The sequence below is a fragment of the Chenopodium quinoa genome, unplaced genomic scaffold (assembly GCF_001683475.1).
Source record: "Chenopodium quinoa cultivar QQ74 unplaced genomic scaffold, ASM168347v1, whole genome shotgun sequence".
Lineage (NCBI taxonomy): Eukaryota > Viridiplantae > Streptophyta > Magnoliopsida > Caryophyllales > Amaranthaceae > Chenopodium > Chenopodium quinoa.
The window spans coordinates 3,178,700-3,194,861 of NW_018745675.1; the positions used below are offsets into that span (position 1 = coordinate 3,178,700).

The following is a 16,162-nucleotide window of genomic DNA, read 5'->3' on the forward strand; positions in this document are numbered from 1 at the left end:
TTGTCTTTATAGGCATATGGTTTGTGTTGTTTGAACTTGATCAGTTTGTGTTCTCTACACTCAATTGTATCCTCAATTTTAAGGCGTACTATGTTATGCTTATTTTGCTTTTGTTTTTACTGCTTTTCTGTTTACATGTTTACATGTTTACATGTTAACACATGAAAATCAGACATACTCAAAGCATCGTCTTTTAAAAAGTATCGTTTTTTGAAATTGATCTCGAACCGTTGTCTGTAAATCTTGAAAAGGATTATAAGACCTTGGACCTTTGTGTGTATATATATTTGTCGCCTTAAAAATGATCTCAAACAAAAATGTGATGAGTTTAATTACATGTTTCAAATGCTTAACAGTTTTACAAACCATTGGAAAGAATATGCCCCCGTAATTTGTCTTCATATGCTCAAACAAACAACGAGCGGCCTAGATATGCTCAAGCTATATTTTCTTGATCATCCTATATTAATTTAACGACGCAACTAATATGGAATCGCCAACCACACAAATATTCAAGTAAATGATAGTTACTTTAGCTAACTCAAATTGTCACGATATGGCCATTAGTTCATCAAGACGTTTCTGCTTCACCTGTGAGAGGTGTGATGGGTTAAATGTGAAATAATCATTGAAGTAAAATCACATGAATTTAGTATCCATGCTTACATGTAGCTTCCGAGAAGATGTATTTGACTTCCCCTTTCCCTTTGTTGTCTTCCTAAACACCAGATCCTGCAACACCATTTCCTCCTCAACCCCTGCATCCTGCTCCACAACATTTCCTGCCATTCCTGCCTTTTCTTGCGTCCTCCGAAACACCAAATCCTGCAACACCATTTCCTCCTCCGACACACCTACATCCTGCACAAAACCATTTCCTGTCAATCCGGCCTTTACCTGCATCCTCCTAAACACAAGATCCTACAACACCATTTCCTCCTCCTCAACACCTGCATCCTGCTCAACACCATTTCCTGCATCCTCCTCCTCAACACCATTTGCTCCATCATCCTCCTCAACACCATTTCCATCCTCCTCCTGAACACAGTTTGCTGCATCCTCCTCAACAACATTTCCTACTTGCTCCTGTATGATTTAGATAGAGATATAACAGCAGTCAGAAAATAATAACAGGTTGAGCAGTCAGATTCTTTAAGTATTGAAGAAAGCATAAATCTTAACCGGGCTAGGCTTCTTATTCTTGTTGGTTTTCTTGTAGCCGGTTTCAGCTAAAGTATTGTGCCTTGAACTCTTAGGCCTACCCCTTTTCCTTTTCTTAATTATAGGGTCCTTGATAACAAGGTCCATGGAAGCTGGACAGGAATCTACAGCAGTAGCAGTAGGAGCAGGATTCCTAACCAAGGAAAACGTTCTGCCTTCACTGGCTGATGTCAGTGTACTGACTACAGCAACAATTTCCTTGCTCTTCTTGTCCCTACGCTCATTAACAGCTGACTGAAGCTTCGGCAGTGTTTCAATTACCATATGGACCGTTTGATTGTCCACCGTAGCAGCGGTTTCACACAAGGGCTCGAGTTTTTGCATCATTTTGTTGAATCTTTTCACATTGACCGTGTCCCCTGGATCATGGTAGGCCACCTTCACCCTAGTGTGCTTCCGGGGTATGTCCTTCCTCCAACGGTCTACAACGTACTTCTCTGGTAGATCTTCAACCAAGTTTTCATCCAATAACCTAATACAGTGTTTGCAAAGTATGCCACTTGTCTCAAACTTCCTACAGTCACACTGCACCTCCTTTGTCATTGGACAGAAAATAACATTGTAAGATCTTCGCCTGTTTGTAATGACATCCTCACTTGCACCGGGAGGTACTATCCATACACGATCGACCAGTGTATACTGAATAAGCTTTTCAGACAAAACCTTCTCTCCTCGGACGTTACAATACATCATTCTCGTACACTCCTTTTGAACTTCTTGAAACTTGTTGTCCGTGTATAACTTTTGAAATATTTTTTCAACTTTGAATCCACTAACCAACCTCCTAAGGTACATCGAGCAACGCGCATCTGCACTCAGTTCATCTCGAACGCGTTGATCCAAGGCCATGCAATACTTTTGAGGAAACTCATGGAGTTTTGTTTTGCGATTCACATAGCCGTCAAAAAACCAAATGATGCTCTCCACCCATTGTGTGGTCTGCATACCAGCCCAAAAAAACTCCTTCATGTACGCAGGCACCCACATATGAATGTCTTTGTGTAGGCTTTGTAGCCATTCATTGTCCTCCAACTTATACTCAGCAATAAACTCTGCCCATCGGGTTTGGAACTCCTCGGGGTCAAAGCTCTCATATACCAGCTCTTTAAGGGGGTTGACAAACTCTTGGTAACTAGACAAAAATGATAATAGCAGACCAGCAACAATAGGTTAGCTTGTCTTTATTATGGGAATCAGATTATTACGCCTTTGAAACTAATATCAAGACCTTGGAAATTGTAAAGCCAGAAGGAGAAATTTCACAACATACCGTGCACACTTGCCAAGTTTCTCATTGATCTTGCTCATGATATGCTATATTGCACCAACGATGCACCGTGTTTGGCATGACTTCAGCAAGGGGCCTCCGCATAGCTGCCTCTTGGCCGGTCAATATGGATTTAGGAGCTCGATTGTTCATGCAAGCTAACCACTGTCGAAATATCCACGCAAACGTATCGCAGTCTTCATGTGAAACAAGAGCACATCCCAACAATAAGGATTGCCCATGGTGGTTCATGATTAGGGGATTTTTCCCAACAAATCACCATCTGACAAGTGGACCAATCAGGTTCCGCCATGTGTCCGTCACATGGGCCAATAGGAGCCTGCCACGTGTCAAGCAATGATCCGTCCACTATGGACCAATTACGACACGACACGTGTCCTTCCCATGACACCTGGGATAACCGGTCACCTAGGCCCAACTTCCGAGGGAAGCCCAATCAGCCCAAGGTTAACCTAAACCTAGATTGACACGTTTCTCGAGGTTATAAATACCTCCCTTAATCCTCAATAAGGGAGATTGCACGCTAAAAACGCAGATTACACACATTAAACACTCTCACCTAGAGAGACCCAATCACTTTAATTTCCGCATTAATTACTCCTTAATCAAGTACTAACTTGACCGTCGGAGGCGGATCTCCAATCATCCTGAGCATCCGTTTGTTTTGCAGGTACAGGCGTCCGGTTCCAGTCTCGGAATTGTAACTCTCCCGCAGGACATCAGAAAACCCCGAAACATATTGGCGCCGTCTGTGGGGAGAGTACTTCTGAGATGGCATCCACGTCTGTACCGACTCCTGAAGAGAGGCGTCCCCTAGACGACCCTCAAGTTCAGTCGGACCGCGATACTGAGAATGAATTTGAAGTTGAAGCTCACACAGCTTCAGACGGGACCCAAAGGGCCCGACGTACCCGTCATACCGAAAGGAGGGAACGGGAACATCTTCAAACTGGAAGTGAGCCAGCTGGCGCACCGCCTGTTCGGCAGCAGCCGACTGATGGGTCTGCTCCCATCACAAGGAACGAACTCATGAACTTCATGAGGGACTTCAAGGGAGAAATTCAAGAGTTGATCAACAAGAAGCCGCCTGCTCTGGACAAGGAGCAGTCGGCTAAGAAACCTTCCACTTCACTGAAGAGGAAACCAGTTCAAGGGCGAGAGGCGACCCCTCATCCTAAATCTAGGAAGTGGGAGCCACCTGCCCTTGATTTCACAAAATACCGTTTTCCTACTCCAGGAAATAGGAAACCTGTTCGTCATATTCAGGCGGACGGGTCGAGGAAAACATACACAGACGCTCGGCTACTGCTAGAGCAGAAGAAGAGTGACCGATTGTCAGAGTCTGCCTCTACTTCAAACTTCCAAGACAGTCTGCGAAATACCTCGATGAGGCATACTCAGTCGTATCATGAGAGTCAGTCAGGCGGCACCTCCCGTCAGTTCGGCTTTCATAGCGACCAGGCGGTACCAAACTTACCGTTTGTACCTCAACAACAGTATTTTTTACAGCCACCTCCGTTTGGTGGACATGCAGCAAAAAATGTCCAACCTATGGACTGGCAGCTGCGGTTGCTTAGACTTGGTGAACAGCCGTCGGCCTTCTCCAAGGAAATTACTGAAGCCGCTCAGCCGGCCAAAGTGAAAAATGTATTAGTAGGCGCCTATGACGGCACTAGTAACCCAGAAGACCATGTGATGGCATTCACCAACCTGATGTACCTTGAAGGGTTGGATGATCCCACTTGGTGCAAGTGTTTCCCAGCGACTCTAAAAGGAATCGCACAACAATGGTTCGGCAACCTGCCGACTGGTTATGTAAATAACTTCAAGACGCTTGCTTACTTATTCACCTCCAACTTCGCCATGAACATCCCTACGAAGAAGACGACCCTTGATTTAGGAACAATTCAGCAGGGCGAGAAGGAGGGGCTTCGTTCTTACATCAGGTGGTTTAACCTGATGAGAATACAGATTCAAGGGTTACCGGATGAAGTAGCCTATACTGACTTTTTCAGAGGTCTCAAAGACGGGTCGACCTTCAAATTTGATTTGGTCCGAAAAAGGGTGGCGACTCTTCAAGAGGCCTTGATTGAAGCGGAAGCCTATATACAGGCGACTGATCTTTGTAGTACGGTAAAACAGTCAGACGGGAAAAGGTCCGACAAAAGAGAAGGACGACAGAAGCAGTCGTCAAACAAAGACGAGAAGAGAAAAGAGGTCTGGGCAACTGATTCCTCTAAACAGCCGTCCCAGAAGAAGAAAAAAGAATTCAAACCATACTCCCCAAAGTATGTGTTTAACAAGGATAGCCAATTTATCCTAAAGGAAATCAAGGGACGGATCTCAATTGAGAAGCCGGTCCCCATGAAGGATTCTGCAAACAATCGGAACCAAGAAAAATTATGTGATTATCATGAAGATGTTGGTCATCACACCAATGAATGCATCAGTCTCATGCGGTATCTGGACCGCCTGGCTGAGCAAGGTGATCTTGACACTTATGTCAAGAAATCTACGGGGAACACTTCCTCAAAAAAGCAGTCGACCAAAAAGAACCAACAGGTCGAGAGCTCCGATACAGATGATGCAGTCGTCTACACCATTGCAGGCGGCTTCTCAGGAGGCGGCCCCACTATTAGGGGCACCAAAGACAATATCAGTCGGTTAGATGTAAATTCCGTTCACCAAGAACGGCCCTCCAAATATTCATTTCCTGAGATTGTCATCACTGAAGAAGATCTAGGAGGGGTAAGAGGGCCGCATGACGACCCTATCGTTATTGAATGTAAAGTGGCCAACCAGAGAGTTGGTCGAATCCTCATAGATACCGGAAGCTCCTCAGATCTCATCAGTAGCAAATGTCTGTCGAAACTAAAATATCAGACTGATTGCATACATCCGGCATCCCACCCTTTAGTAGGGTTTGGAGGAGGAGTCGTCCACCCAGTGGGACGAGTGGATTTACCCATCCGCCTGGGCGAAAAAGGGGAAGGACGACACATGGTAGTCCGGTTCCTGGTAGTAGAAGAACTCTCGGCCTATAACATGATTCTGGGACGACGAACCCTGAATAATTCCAAGGCTGTTATAATCCCATCTCTTATGTTGCTCAAGTTTGAGAGGGATAATGGAACAGTCGGGTCCCTAAGGGGAGATCAGAGGATGGCCCGAGAGTGCTATCTCTCGGATGCCAAGCCCACTGTTATGGCCACTGGGTCGAGTGGTGGAAAAATAGACCTTGACAATGTCAAGGAGAGTGCGCATGTTCAAGAAGCAGGCGGCAAGAAGAGAAAGGCATCCCAGACAGGGGCCGCAAGAAAAGACAAAAAATAGCAATCATTGGCAGAGGAGCGGTCGGATGAATTCCGCCCTCAGCCAGCTGGTGAGCATACGGACCTGATCTTAGACGACTCGCGTCCTGACCGAACAGTCAAAGTTGGGACGACTGCTCTGAGAGTCCTGGGTGACGACTTTCACACACTATTGAAAGAATACAAGGACATCTTTGCATTCGAAGTCCACGAAATGCAAGGCATTAGTCCTGACCTGGCGGTACATAAACTGGCTGTGGATCCGAAAAAGAAGCCGGTAAGGCAAAAGAAGCGGAACCATGGCGAAGAAAGAAGTCAGGCGGCAACCGCCGAAGTTAAAAAATTACTTGATGCAGGGTTCATTCGGCAATGTTACTTCCCAGACTGGGTTGCAAATGTGGTGCTTGTTAAAAAGCCGAATGGCACCTGGCGAATGTGTGTAGACTACACAGACTTAAACAAGGCGTGCCCCAAAGACAGTTACCCTCTGCCTAAAATTGATAACCTGGTCGACTCAACAGCCGGCCATGCTTTGATGAGCTTTATGGACGCCTACTCTGGTTTCCATCAAGTTCCTTTATGGAAGAAAGATCAGGAGAAGACGGCCTTCGTCACTGATCAGGGGTTATACTGTTACACGGTCATACCGTTTGGTCTTAAGAATGCCCCGGCCACTTTCCAGCGAATGATAAACACTGTGTTCTTTGATCAAATTGGGAGAAATGTCGAGGCATATATTGATGATATGATTGTCAAGTCTAAACTTCAGAAAGATCATCTGTCGGACCTCCGGGAAACTTTCGCCACACTTAGGCGGCACCATGTCATGCTCAATCCCAAGAAATGTGTCTTTGGAGTTGAGTCTGGGAAATTTCTCGGATTCCTTATCAATCAGAGAGGAATAGAGGCAAACCCTGAGAAGGTGCAGGCGGTCATTGACATGCAGTCGCCTCGTACCATCCGAGAGGTTCAGAAGTTAACAGGTTGTCTGGCAGCCTTGGGAAGATTTCTAAGCCGATCAGGCGACAAATGCCTATACTTTTTCCAGGCAATTAAGAAAAAGGAAAGGTTTGAATGGGGGCCAGATGCTGAGGCGGCCTTTCAGAAATTAAAAGTTCACTTGCATTCCTTGCCGAGGCTGGTCAGCCCTTTGCCCAAAGAAGTACTCTACATGTACCTGGCCGTCTCTGATCATGTGTTAAGCGCTGTTCTCCTTGCTGAAAGAGACGGCTGTCAGCTCCCGGTCTACTTTGTCAGTCATGTACTGAAAAATGCCGAGTTGAGGTATCCCTTAGTGGAGAAATTTGGTCTTGCACTCTTCATGGCTGTTAAAAAATTGAAGCCCTACTTTTTGGCACATGCAGTCGTCGTGTATACAGACCAACCTATCAAGCGGCCACTGACCATCATGGAGTCGTCAGGCCGAATGATCAAATGGGCCATAGAAATACAGAGCCTCGAAGTTACTTTCGAGCCTAGAAAAGCAGTGAAGGGGCAAGCCTTTGCTGACTTTATTGTTGAGATGACTCGTCCTCCGGACTCTCAAGTTACAGACCAAGTCTGGAAGGTATATGTGGATGGAAGCTCTACTTCAAATGGTTGTGGAGCAGGAGTCATATGTCAGTCGCCAGAGGGCGACAGGTACGAGTATGCTTTACGCTTCAGTTTTCAGGCCTCAAACAATGAGGCAGAATATGAAGCTTTACTAGCCGGAATCCGCATGTGCAAGGCGGCAGGAGCAAGAAAAATATACGCCTGTTCCGATTCACAATTGATAGTGAGTCAGTACAATGGCGAATACGAAGCAACCCATCCGGCCATGATCAAGTATTTACAGGCGGTCCGACAAGCAGTCGGCTCCCTTGAGGATTTCCATCTGACTCAAGTGCCGAGATCAGAAAACAACCAGGCGGATGCACTTTCAAAATTAGCATCATCCGCCTCCTGTGATACTCCTCGAACTGTTTTTTGGGAAGTAATGGAGAGGAGAAGCATTGAGGAAGAACCTATTGGAATCTTAGACAGAAGCACAACCTGGATGGATCCAATCAGGGCATATCTGACAAATGGTACCCTGCCGGATGATCATCAACAGGCGGCAGCACTGAAAAAACGAGCAACCAGTTTTGAAATAATAAAGGGAGAACTTCACAAAAGGGGGTACCTTCAACCCTTCTTAAAGTGTGTTACTCCAGAAAAGGGGCGAGAGATACTGGACGATCTTCACTCTGGTTACTGTGCTTCCCATATAGGCGGTAGGACGCTTGCTCAACGGGCTAGGCGGCAGGGCTACTTTTGGCCTACTTTAGAAGTAGATGCGATGGTGATGGTGAAAAAATGTGACAAGTGCCAAAGGTTTGGCAAACTAATTCACCGTCCGGCTACTGACCTCACTACCATTCATAGCCCACTACCGTTTGCTAAGTGGGGCATGGATATTCTGGGTCCATATACGCCTGCTACAGGCGGAAGGAGGTACATACTTGTTGCCGTCGACTACTTCACTAAATGAGTAGAGGCGGAGGCTGTAAAGGGAATCAAGACGAAGGATGTAATTTCATTCATTTGGAAAAATGTCATCACTCGGTTCGGGGTTCCCATGTCTATGGTTTTTGATAATGGTCCCCAATTTGAGACGTCTGTTCTCAAAAGCTGGTTGGGTGACCAAGGAATTGCACACTACTTTGCATCTGTCGGTCGTCCACAAGCAAACGGCCAGGTAGAAGCCTTTAATAAAATCATCTCAGACGGTCTCAAGAAAAAGATTGAACGAGCAGGCGGCCTATGAGCGGATGAATTACCACATGTTCTCTGGGCCATTAGGACGACTGAAAAAGGGGCGACTGGAGAAACTCCATTCCTCCTAACTTATGGTGCGGAAGTTGTTCTTCCAATAGAACACTACGAGCCAACTCTTCGAGTAATGCTATATGACGAAGAGGCAAACTGGGAAGCCATGCGCCTGGAATTAGACTCACTTCCAGAAAGGAGGGGCAATGTTGTCTTGCGCCATGAAATTTACCGCCTGAGAATGACTAGATCATACAACAAAAAAGTACACAGGCGTCCACTCAAAGTGGGGGACTTTGTACTTAGAAAAATGGAAGCAGTTGGTAGGGCTAATGAGTCTGGCAAACTAACTCCCAACTAGGAAGGACCCTACCGAATCTGTGAAGAGGTCAGGGACGGTACCTACCGTCTGGGAACACCAGACGGACAACCGTTGCCTCGAACTTGGAATGTAGATAATCTTAAGAAATATTTCTTTTGAATGATGTAAATAGTCCAGGGCTACTTAATAAAAGTTTGCATACTTAATATTCAATTTTGTACTAAGAGGGGCATGCCTGCTGACAAAGAGTCGGCTACTCTCCATGTTTAATTTTTATTCTTACTTAAGAGGGGCAGGCCGCCGATACATTTACAGTCGGCTGCTCTCCATTGAGTATTTTACTCTATCACCATAGGGGCACGCCGTCTGGACATATAGTCGGCTACTCTCCATAGAAGAGGGCCGACTGGTTCCAAACACACAGCCACCCCCCTTATACTTAACTAAAAATGATCAGGGCCTGGCCGACCCTGTGCCTAAACAGGCGGCTACCCTCCTTTTACTTAGCACCTACGTTCACCAAGAACTAACCAAGGCCACAAGCCGAATGATCAGACCAGGCGCCAAGCCAACTGATCCAATCTTCAAAACTAATACGACCTGTCCCAACATCATAGCAAGCGTCCGGCGGCATCCCTCTGGATGAAATTCGTCGCAGAGAGCAGCTCCCTTTTGGGTGGAACATTGCTCTATAAACTAATTACACGACACCTATACGACTGTCCCCAAGGGCAACCACGTAGCCGTTTTTGAGACAAGGATAACTCTATCACTAACCAAACCAGTGGTAGCAGTTGGCATCTGAGTCAGATGACCGCCTGTATTACTTGGGATAAATGAAGGGGGTACCTCTTGAGTTAATAGCCAACAAACATTGGCGAATCAAAAGGTTCAGCCGGCCTCCGCCGCCTGGTACCTTTACTACTCAAGCAGGAGTGACGGCGACTGAGTAACACCAAAGTTAACTCATAGTCACTCTCTCAAACTTAGTATGGAACCTAAAAGGTATGAGTCTTCCGCCTGTTTTTAGCAAACAGGGGCTCTCAACCACTACTCCTGCTAAGTCAACAACCTATGAGTTAAAAGCCAACAAACATTGGCGAATAAAGGGGACAACCGGTACCCACCGCTTGATACCTCTACTACTCAGTTACTTCGCGACTAGGTAACAATCATATTTACTTGGTCACTCCCTAAAAATTTTAGTTTGAAACTAAAAAGGTGTTCATACAGTCGGCCTAGACGGCCTAAAGTCTCTAGCCTAAAAGCATGACAAGTAGGAAACAATTTCCTTGGTTAATTTTACAAATGACAGGACCGCCTGCCTAAAGGGGATCCAGTCTTTAAAATGGTTCGAATACCGATTGGATAAATGGTCGACTGATCGTCTAGCCTGGAAACAGACAACCAGTCGTCCAGGGGCATAGGCGGCGTGACTAACTATCCGTACCTGTCTGCAACTATCGGCCATGTAAAACAGTCGGTATAGTGTACAATTGGATATTAGAATATTCAATACTTAAACAAATTTGAAGCAAAACAAAAATATTCATTAAAAAGAAGCCGGTCATTAAAGACCGGCAAAATATTCAGAGCACCGGCCCCCTGGCCGGGTAAATACAAACAAACGGCACGCAGGCCGTGGAAAGAAGACATAAAGCTTAAGAAGGGGGCAGATCTTCAATATCAGCAGCTGCCGCCTGGTCAGCACTCTTCTTGCTGGACTCGGCTTCAGCTGCATCCTTCTTTGATGCATTACCCCCAAGCGGCACAAGCGCCACTACCGGCTGCTCCTCCTCCTCCAACGCCTCTCCCTCAGCAGCCGCCAACGCCTCTTCCTCAGCAGCCGCCAGGACCTCCTGATTATATCTATCAGAACACTGGCGGTACGTTTTTTCCCATGAGGCAAAGTCGGCATTGGGGAAGAGGCGGCCCCAAGTCATGCGCTGGAATTGAGCAGAGTCTTCCATCATCTCCCGGACCAGCTCTTTCTTTTCTTCCTCGGCCTTTTCCGAGAGCTCTTGAGTAAGACTCTTCTCCTGGGTCACCAGGCGTACCTTTACGCTCGCCAAGGATTTCTCCAAGGTTTCGTATGAGGACATCTTTTGGCGAAGAGGTCTCAGCTCGGCCTTGAGGTTGTTGATGGTCGCCTCCAGCTCGCTATTCCTCTTCTGGGCCGCCTCTAACTGAGCCTGGATAGCGGCGGTAGCCTGCGCCTGATAATAAAGAATAGCAATGGTCAGAACTTCATTTTGGGCAATTTGAAACATTGCCTTATCACAGTCAGAGGGGGCCATAGCTTTTGCAGCCTTTACCTCTTTGTTCTTCCGGTCAAGCGGCTTGCGAAGGCCGTTCACTAGGAGCAGGACCTAAGTAAAAAGGGGAACAGGCGTCAGTTTCCAAACAAAAAAAAAACAGGCATCCTGGAATTCAAATACTCAAAAATATGCTAAGTATACCTCAGCAAGGACCCCTGCAATCCCGTCTAGGTCAAGGGTGTCGACACCCCTGACCGCCTCCCTTTCAGCTAGAGGAACGGCCTTGATCATAGACTTGGCCACCTCGACCAAGTCAGGCTCCTGAGGGCCGGCTGCATCAAGCATAAACAAACGGATTAGACCTAGTAAAGAAGGGAGCAAGTCTAAAATTTACAAGGACAATTTCATACTTCTAGGTGGCCCAGCTGGAGTTTTAGAAGAAGTGGCCGGCTGTTTCTCAGCCGCCGCATGTTTCCTGGCAGAACCAGGAGAGCTCGCAACAGTCTTCCTCCGGGCCTTGGGGTCCGTCTGTTGGGAAGAAGAAGCTCTTGGAGCGCCCGTCTAAAAAAGAAGAAAAGAGTCAGTATATGCATAAACACAACTCCAAAAAGAGGGTGAAAGGTTCGAAGCCCACCAAGGGTGCCCCCTTGTTGGGGAGTCGGTTGAAGACTGTTGCATGATGGAGGCCCGCAACATGGCCGCCGCAGTCTTGGAGGCGGTAATTTTTCTCATGGCGTCCGCTGCAAAAACAAATAGCAAAGTTAATAAAAGTCATAACAAGAAATGCACGGAACAGCAGAGTATTCGACAGGCCGGCTACCTCTTGAGCACCGACTGCTGAGGCCACAGGCGGCCAAAAAGTACTCGTCGTAGAGCCATTTGAAGCTCGGGACGCAGTGCAGGGGTACTTGCTCTCGTACCCCTGAAGTAGAGTTCACCTTCGACTCTACTTTGAAGAGTCCTTTATCTAGGATCTCTTTCTTAGCCTTGGGGGGAACAGGCGGCATGCTGCGGCCGCCTGCAAGAAGGGGCGGATTCCTGTTCCACCTGTTGAAGCGCTTGTTCAGCTCTGTGTCTGAACTCTCAATGATGAGGAAGGTGCTCCGCCAGTCCTTCCATTTGTTTGCTTTACCTCTCGTCATGAGGTAGCCCCTGTGGCTCGTCAATTGATACCAGCCGGTACCGCCTGCCTTAGGGGTCCGGCTGAGGTAGTTCATGTGGGCGAAAGCCTCGAAGCTCGGCTCCACCCCGTGCAGTTCGCACCCGGCCACATAGCCGAGTACGTTGACCCAGGAGTTCGGGGCTAACTGCCATAACCCCAACTCATACCCATCCAAGATCCGCTGAACAACCGGATGTAGTGGGAAGCGCAGCCCAGCCTTGATGGCCGCCTCTTAGCAGCCAAAGCAGGCGCTATCATAACTGGTACCAGCCGGCCAGACGACTGTGTCTTCTGGATCCGGCACAAACACTAAAAAGCCGGGGCCCGTTGTGTGGTTTGCGATAAAGCTCTCCACTTTCTCTTGCATGGCCGTGATCCGGCCCCGAGGTACCGTGCAGTAGTAGGGGGTATTTTGCTCTCGGTGAGAGGCGGATGGCTCTGCCCAATTGTTCCCCTTCTCAACTGCGTGAGAAAGCCTCGCCTCTTGCAGGCGACTGTTTTTCTCTTCTGTGTCCAGAGAAGCATGGCCAGAAGAGCTAGACTCGGAATCGTCCTCTGACGAGTCCGAAGAGGACGACTCCTCCCCTCTCCCGGAGGGGCCCGCCTCCTCTCCTTTAAAAGGAGCAGGAGAGAATGTAGAATTGTCAACTGTAAAATGGGAAGGGGTCACTTTGACTCCTCCCTCAGAACTGCCGGCTTTCAAGCCGCTTTGCTTTGTTTCACTTCCACATCTGGCGCCTGGTCAGATGTTTCACTAATCGGCACCCTGTGGGAGGAGCCGTCTGAGTTTGAGATCCTGGCAGTCTTTTTTGTTCTGGCAGGCGGCACTTTTAGTCCTAGATTCAGAAAAGGGCAGGCGGCACAAATGATTAGGACTGCCAGGATGCCGCCTGCCCTTTTCTGAGGGAGGAGTCAAAGTGACCCCTTCCCATTTTACAGTTGACAATTCTACATTCTCTCCTGCTCCTTTTAAAGGAGAGGAGGCGGGCCCCTCCGGGAGAGGGGAGGAGTCGTCCTCTTCGGACTCGTCAGAGGACGATTCCGAGTCTAGCTCTTCTGGCCATGCTTCTCTGGACACAGAAGAGAAAAACAGTCGCCTGCAAGAGGCGAGGCTTTCTCACGCAGTTGAGAAGGGGAACGATTGGGCGGAACCATCCGCCTCTCACCGAGAGCAAAATACCCCCTACTACTGCACGGTACCTCGGGGCCGGATCACGGCCATGCAAGAGAAAGTGGAGAGCTTTATCGCAAACCACACAACGGGCCCCGGCTTTTTAGTGTTTGTGCCGGATCCAGAAGACACAGTCGTCTGGCCGGCTGGTACCAGTTATGATAGCGCCTGCTTTGGCTGCTAAGAGGCGGCCATCAAGGCTGGGCTGCGCTTCCCACTACATCCGGTTGTTCAGCGGATCTTGGATGGGTATGAGTTGGGGTTATGGCAGTTAGCCCCGAACTCCTGGGTCAACGTACTCGGCTATGTGGCCGGGTGCGAACTGCACGGGGTGGAGCCGAGCTTCGAGGCTTTCGCCCACATGAACTACCTCAGCCGGACCCCTAAGGCAGGCGGTACCGGCTGGTATCAATTGACGAGCCACAGGGGCTACCTCATGACGAGAGGTAAAGCAAACAAATGGAAGGACTGGCGGAGCACCTTCCTCATCATTGAGAGTTCAGACACAGAGCTGAACAAGCGCTTCAACAAGTGGAACAGGAATCCGCCCCTTCTTGCAGGCGGCCGCAGCATGCCGCCTGTTCCCCCCAAGGCTAAGAAAGAGATCCTAGATAAAGGACTCTTCAAAGTAGAGTCGAAGGTGAACTCTACTTCAGGGGTACGAGAGCAAGTACCCCTGCACTGCGTCCCGAGCTTCAAATGGCTCTACGACGAGTACTTTTTGGCCGCCTGTGGCCTCAGCAGTCGGTGCTCAAGAGGTAGCCGGCCTGTCGAATACTCTGTTGTTCCGTGCATTTCTTGTTATGACTTTTATTAACTTTGCTATTTGTTTTTGCAGCGGACGCCATGAGCAAAATTACCGCCTCCAAGACTGCGGCGGCCATGTTGCGGGCCTCCATCATGCAACAGTCTTCAACCGACTCCCCCAACAAGGGGGCACCCTTGGTGGGCTTCGAACCTTTCACCCTCTTTTTGGAGTTGTGTTTATGCATATACTGACTCTTTTCTTCTTTTTTAGACGGGCGCTCCAAGAGCTTCTTCTTCCCAACAGACGGACCCCAAGGCCCGGAGGACGACTGTTGCGAGCTCTCCTGGTTCTGCCAGGAAACATGCGGCGGCTGAGAAACCGCCGACCACTTCTTCTAAAACTCCAGCTGGGCCACCAAGAAGTATGAAATCGTCCTTGTAAATTTTAGACTTGCCCCTTCTTTACTAGGTCTAATCCGTTTGTTTATGCTTGATGCAGCCGGCCCCCAGGAGCCTAATTTGGTCGAGGTGGCCAAGTCTATGATCAAGGCCGTTCCTCCAGCTGAAAGGGAGGCGGTCAGGGGTGTCGGCACCCTTGACCTAGACGGGATTGCAGGGGTCCTTGCTGAGGTATACTTAGCATATTTTTGAGTATTTGAATTTCAGGACGCCTGTTTTCTTTTTGTTTGGAAACTGACGCCTCTGCAAAAAGATGTCCTCATACGAAACCTTGGAGAAATCCTTGGCGAGCGTAAAGGTACGCCTGGTGACCCAGGAGAAGAGTCTTACTCAGGAGCTCTCGGAAAAGGCCGAGCAAGAAAAGAAAGAGCTGGTCCGGGAGATGATGGAAGACTCTGCTCAAATCCAGCGCATGACTTGGGGCCGCCTCTTCCCCAATGCCGACTTTGCCTCATGGGTAAAAACGTACCGCCATTGTTCTGATAGATATAATCAAGAGATCCTGGCGGCTGCTGAGGAAGAGGCGTTGGAGGAGGCGTTGGAGGAGGAGGAGCAGCCGGTAGTGGCGCTTGTGCCGCTTGGGGGTAATGCATCAAAGAAGGATGCAGCTGAAGCCGAGTCCAGCAAGAAGAGTGCTGACCAGGCGGCAGCTGCTGATATTGAAGATATGCCCCCTTCTTAAGTTTTATGTCTTCTTCCCACGGCCTGCGTGCCGTTTTCTTGTATTTACCCGGCCAGGGGGCCGGGGCTCTGAATATTTTGCCGGTCTTTAATGACCGGCTTCCTTTTAATGAATATTTTTGTTTTGCTTCAAACTTGTTCAAGTATTGAATATTCTGATATCCAATTGTACACTATACCGACTGTTTTACATGGCCGATAGTTGCAGACAGGTACAGATAGTTAGTCACGCCGCCTATGCCCCTGGACGAATGGTCGTCTGTTTCCAGGCTAGACGATCAGTCGGCCATTTATCCAATCGGTATTCGAACCATTTTAAAGACTGGATCCCCTTTAGGCAGGCGGTTCTGTCAAATAAAATTAACCAAGTAGGAAAGTGGTTTCCTACTTGTCATGTTTTTAGGCTAGAGACTTTAGGCCGTCTAGGCCGACTATTCACCGCCATATTTAATCTAGTGTGAGCCGGTGCTGCATGAACACCTTTTTAGTTTCATACTAAATTTTTAAGGAGTGACCAAGTAAACATGATTGTTACCTAGTCGCCAAGTAATTGAGTAGTAGAGGTATCAAGCGGTGGGTACCGGTTGTTCCCCTTTATTCGCCCATGTTTGTTGGCTTTTAACTCATAGGTTGTTAACCTAGCAGGAGTAGTGGTTGAGAGCCCCTGTTTGCTAAAAACAGGCGGACGACTCATACCTTTTAGGCTCCATACTAAGTTTGAGAGAGTGACTATGAGTTAACTTTGGTGTTAC

At 48.1% G+C, this 16,162-nt stretch overlaps 1 protein-coding gene across 1 annotated transcript; it reads right to left on the minus strand.

Moving 5' to 3' along the window:
- Nucleotides 1-921: 921 nt before the first annotated feature.
- Nucleotides 922-2,529, minus strand: LOC110717218 (protein FAR1-RELATED SEQUENCE 6-like). The gene is made up of 3 exons (XM_021895870.1): nucleotides 2,492-2,529; nucleotides 1,183-2,353; nucleotides 922-1,086 (listed from the first exon to the last, which is right to left on the minus strand). The coding sequence occupies exons 1-3, from the start codon at nucleotides 2,527-2,529 to the stop codon at nucleotides 922-924; spliced, it is 1,374 nt and encodes a 457-aa protein (XP_021751562.1).
- Between the last annotated feature and the right edge of the window lie 13,633 nt (nucleotides 2,530-16,162).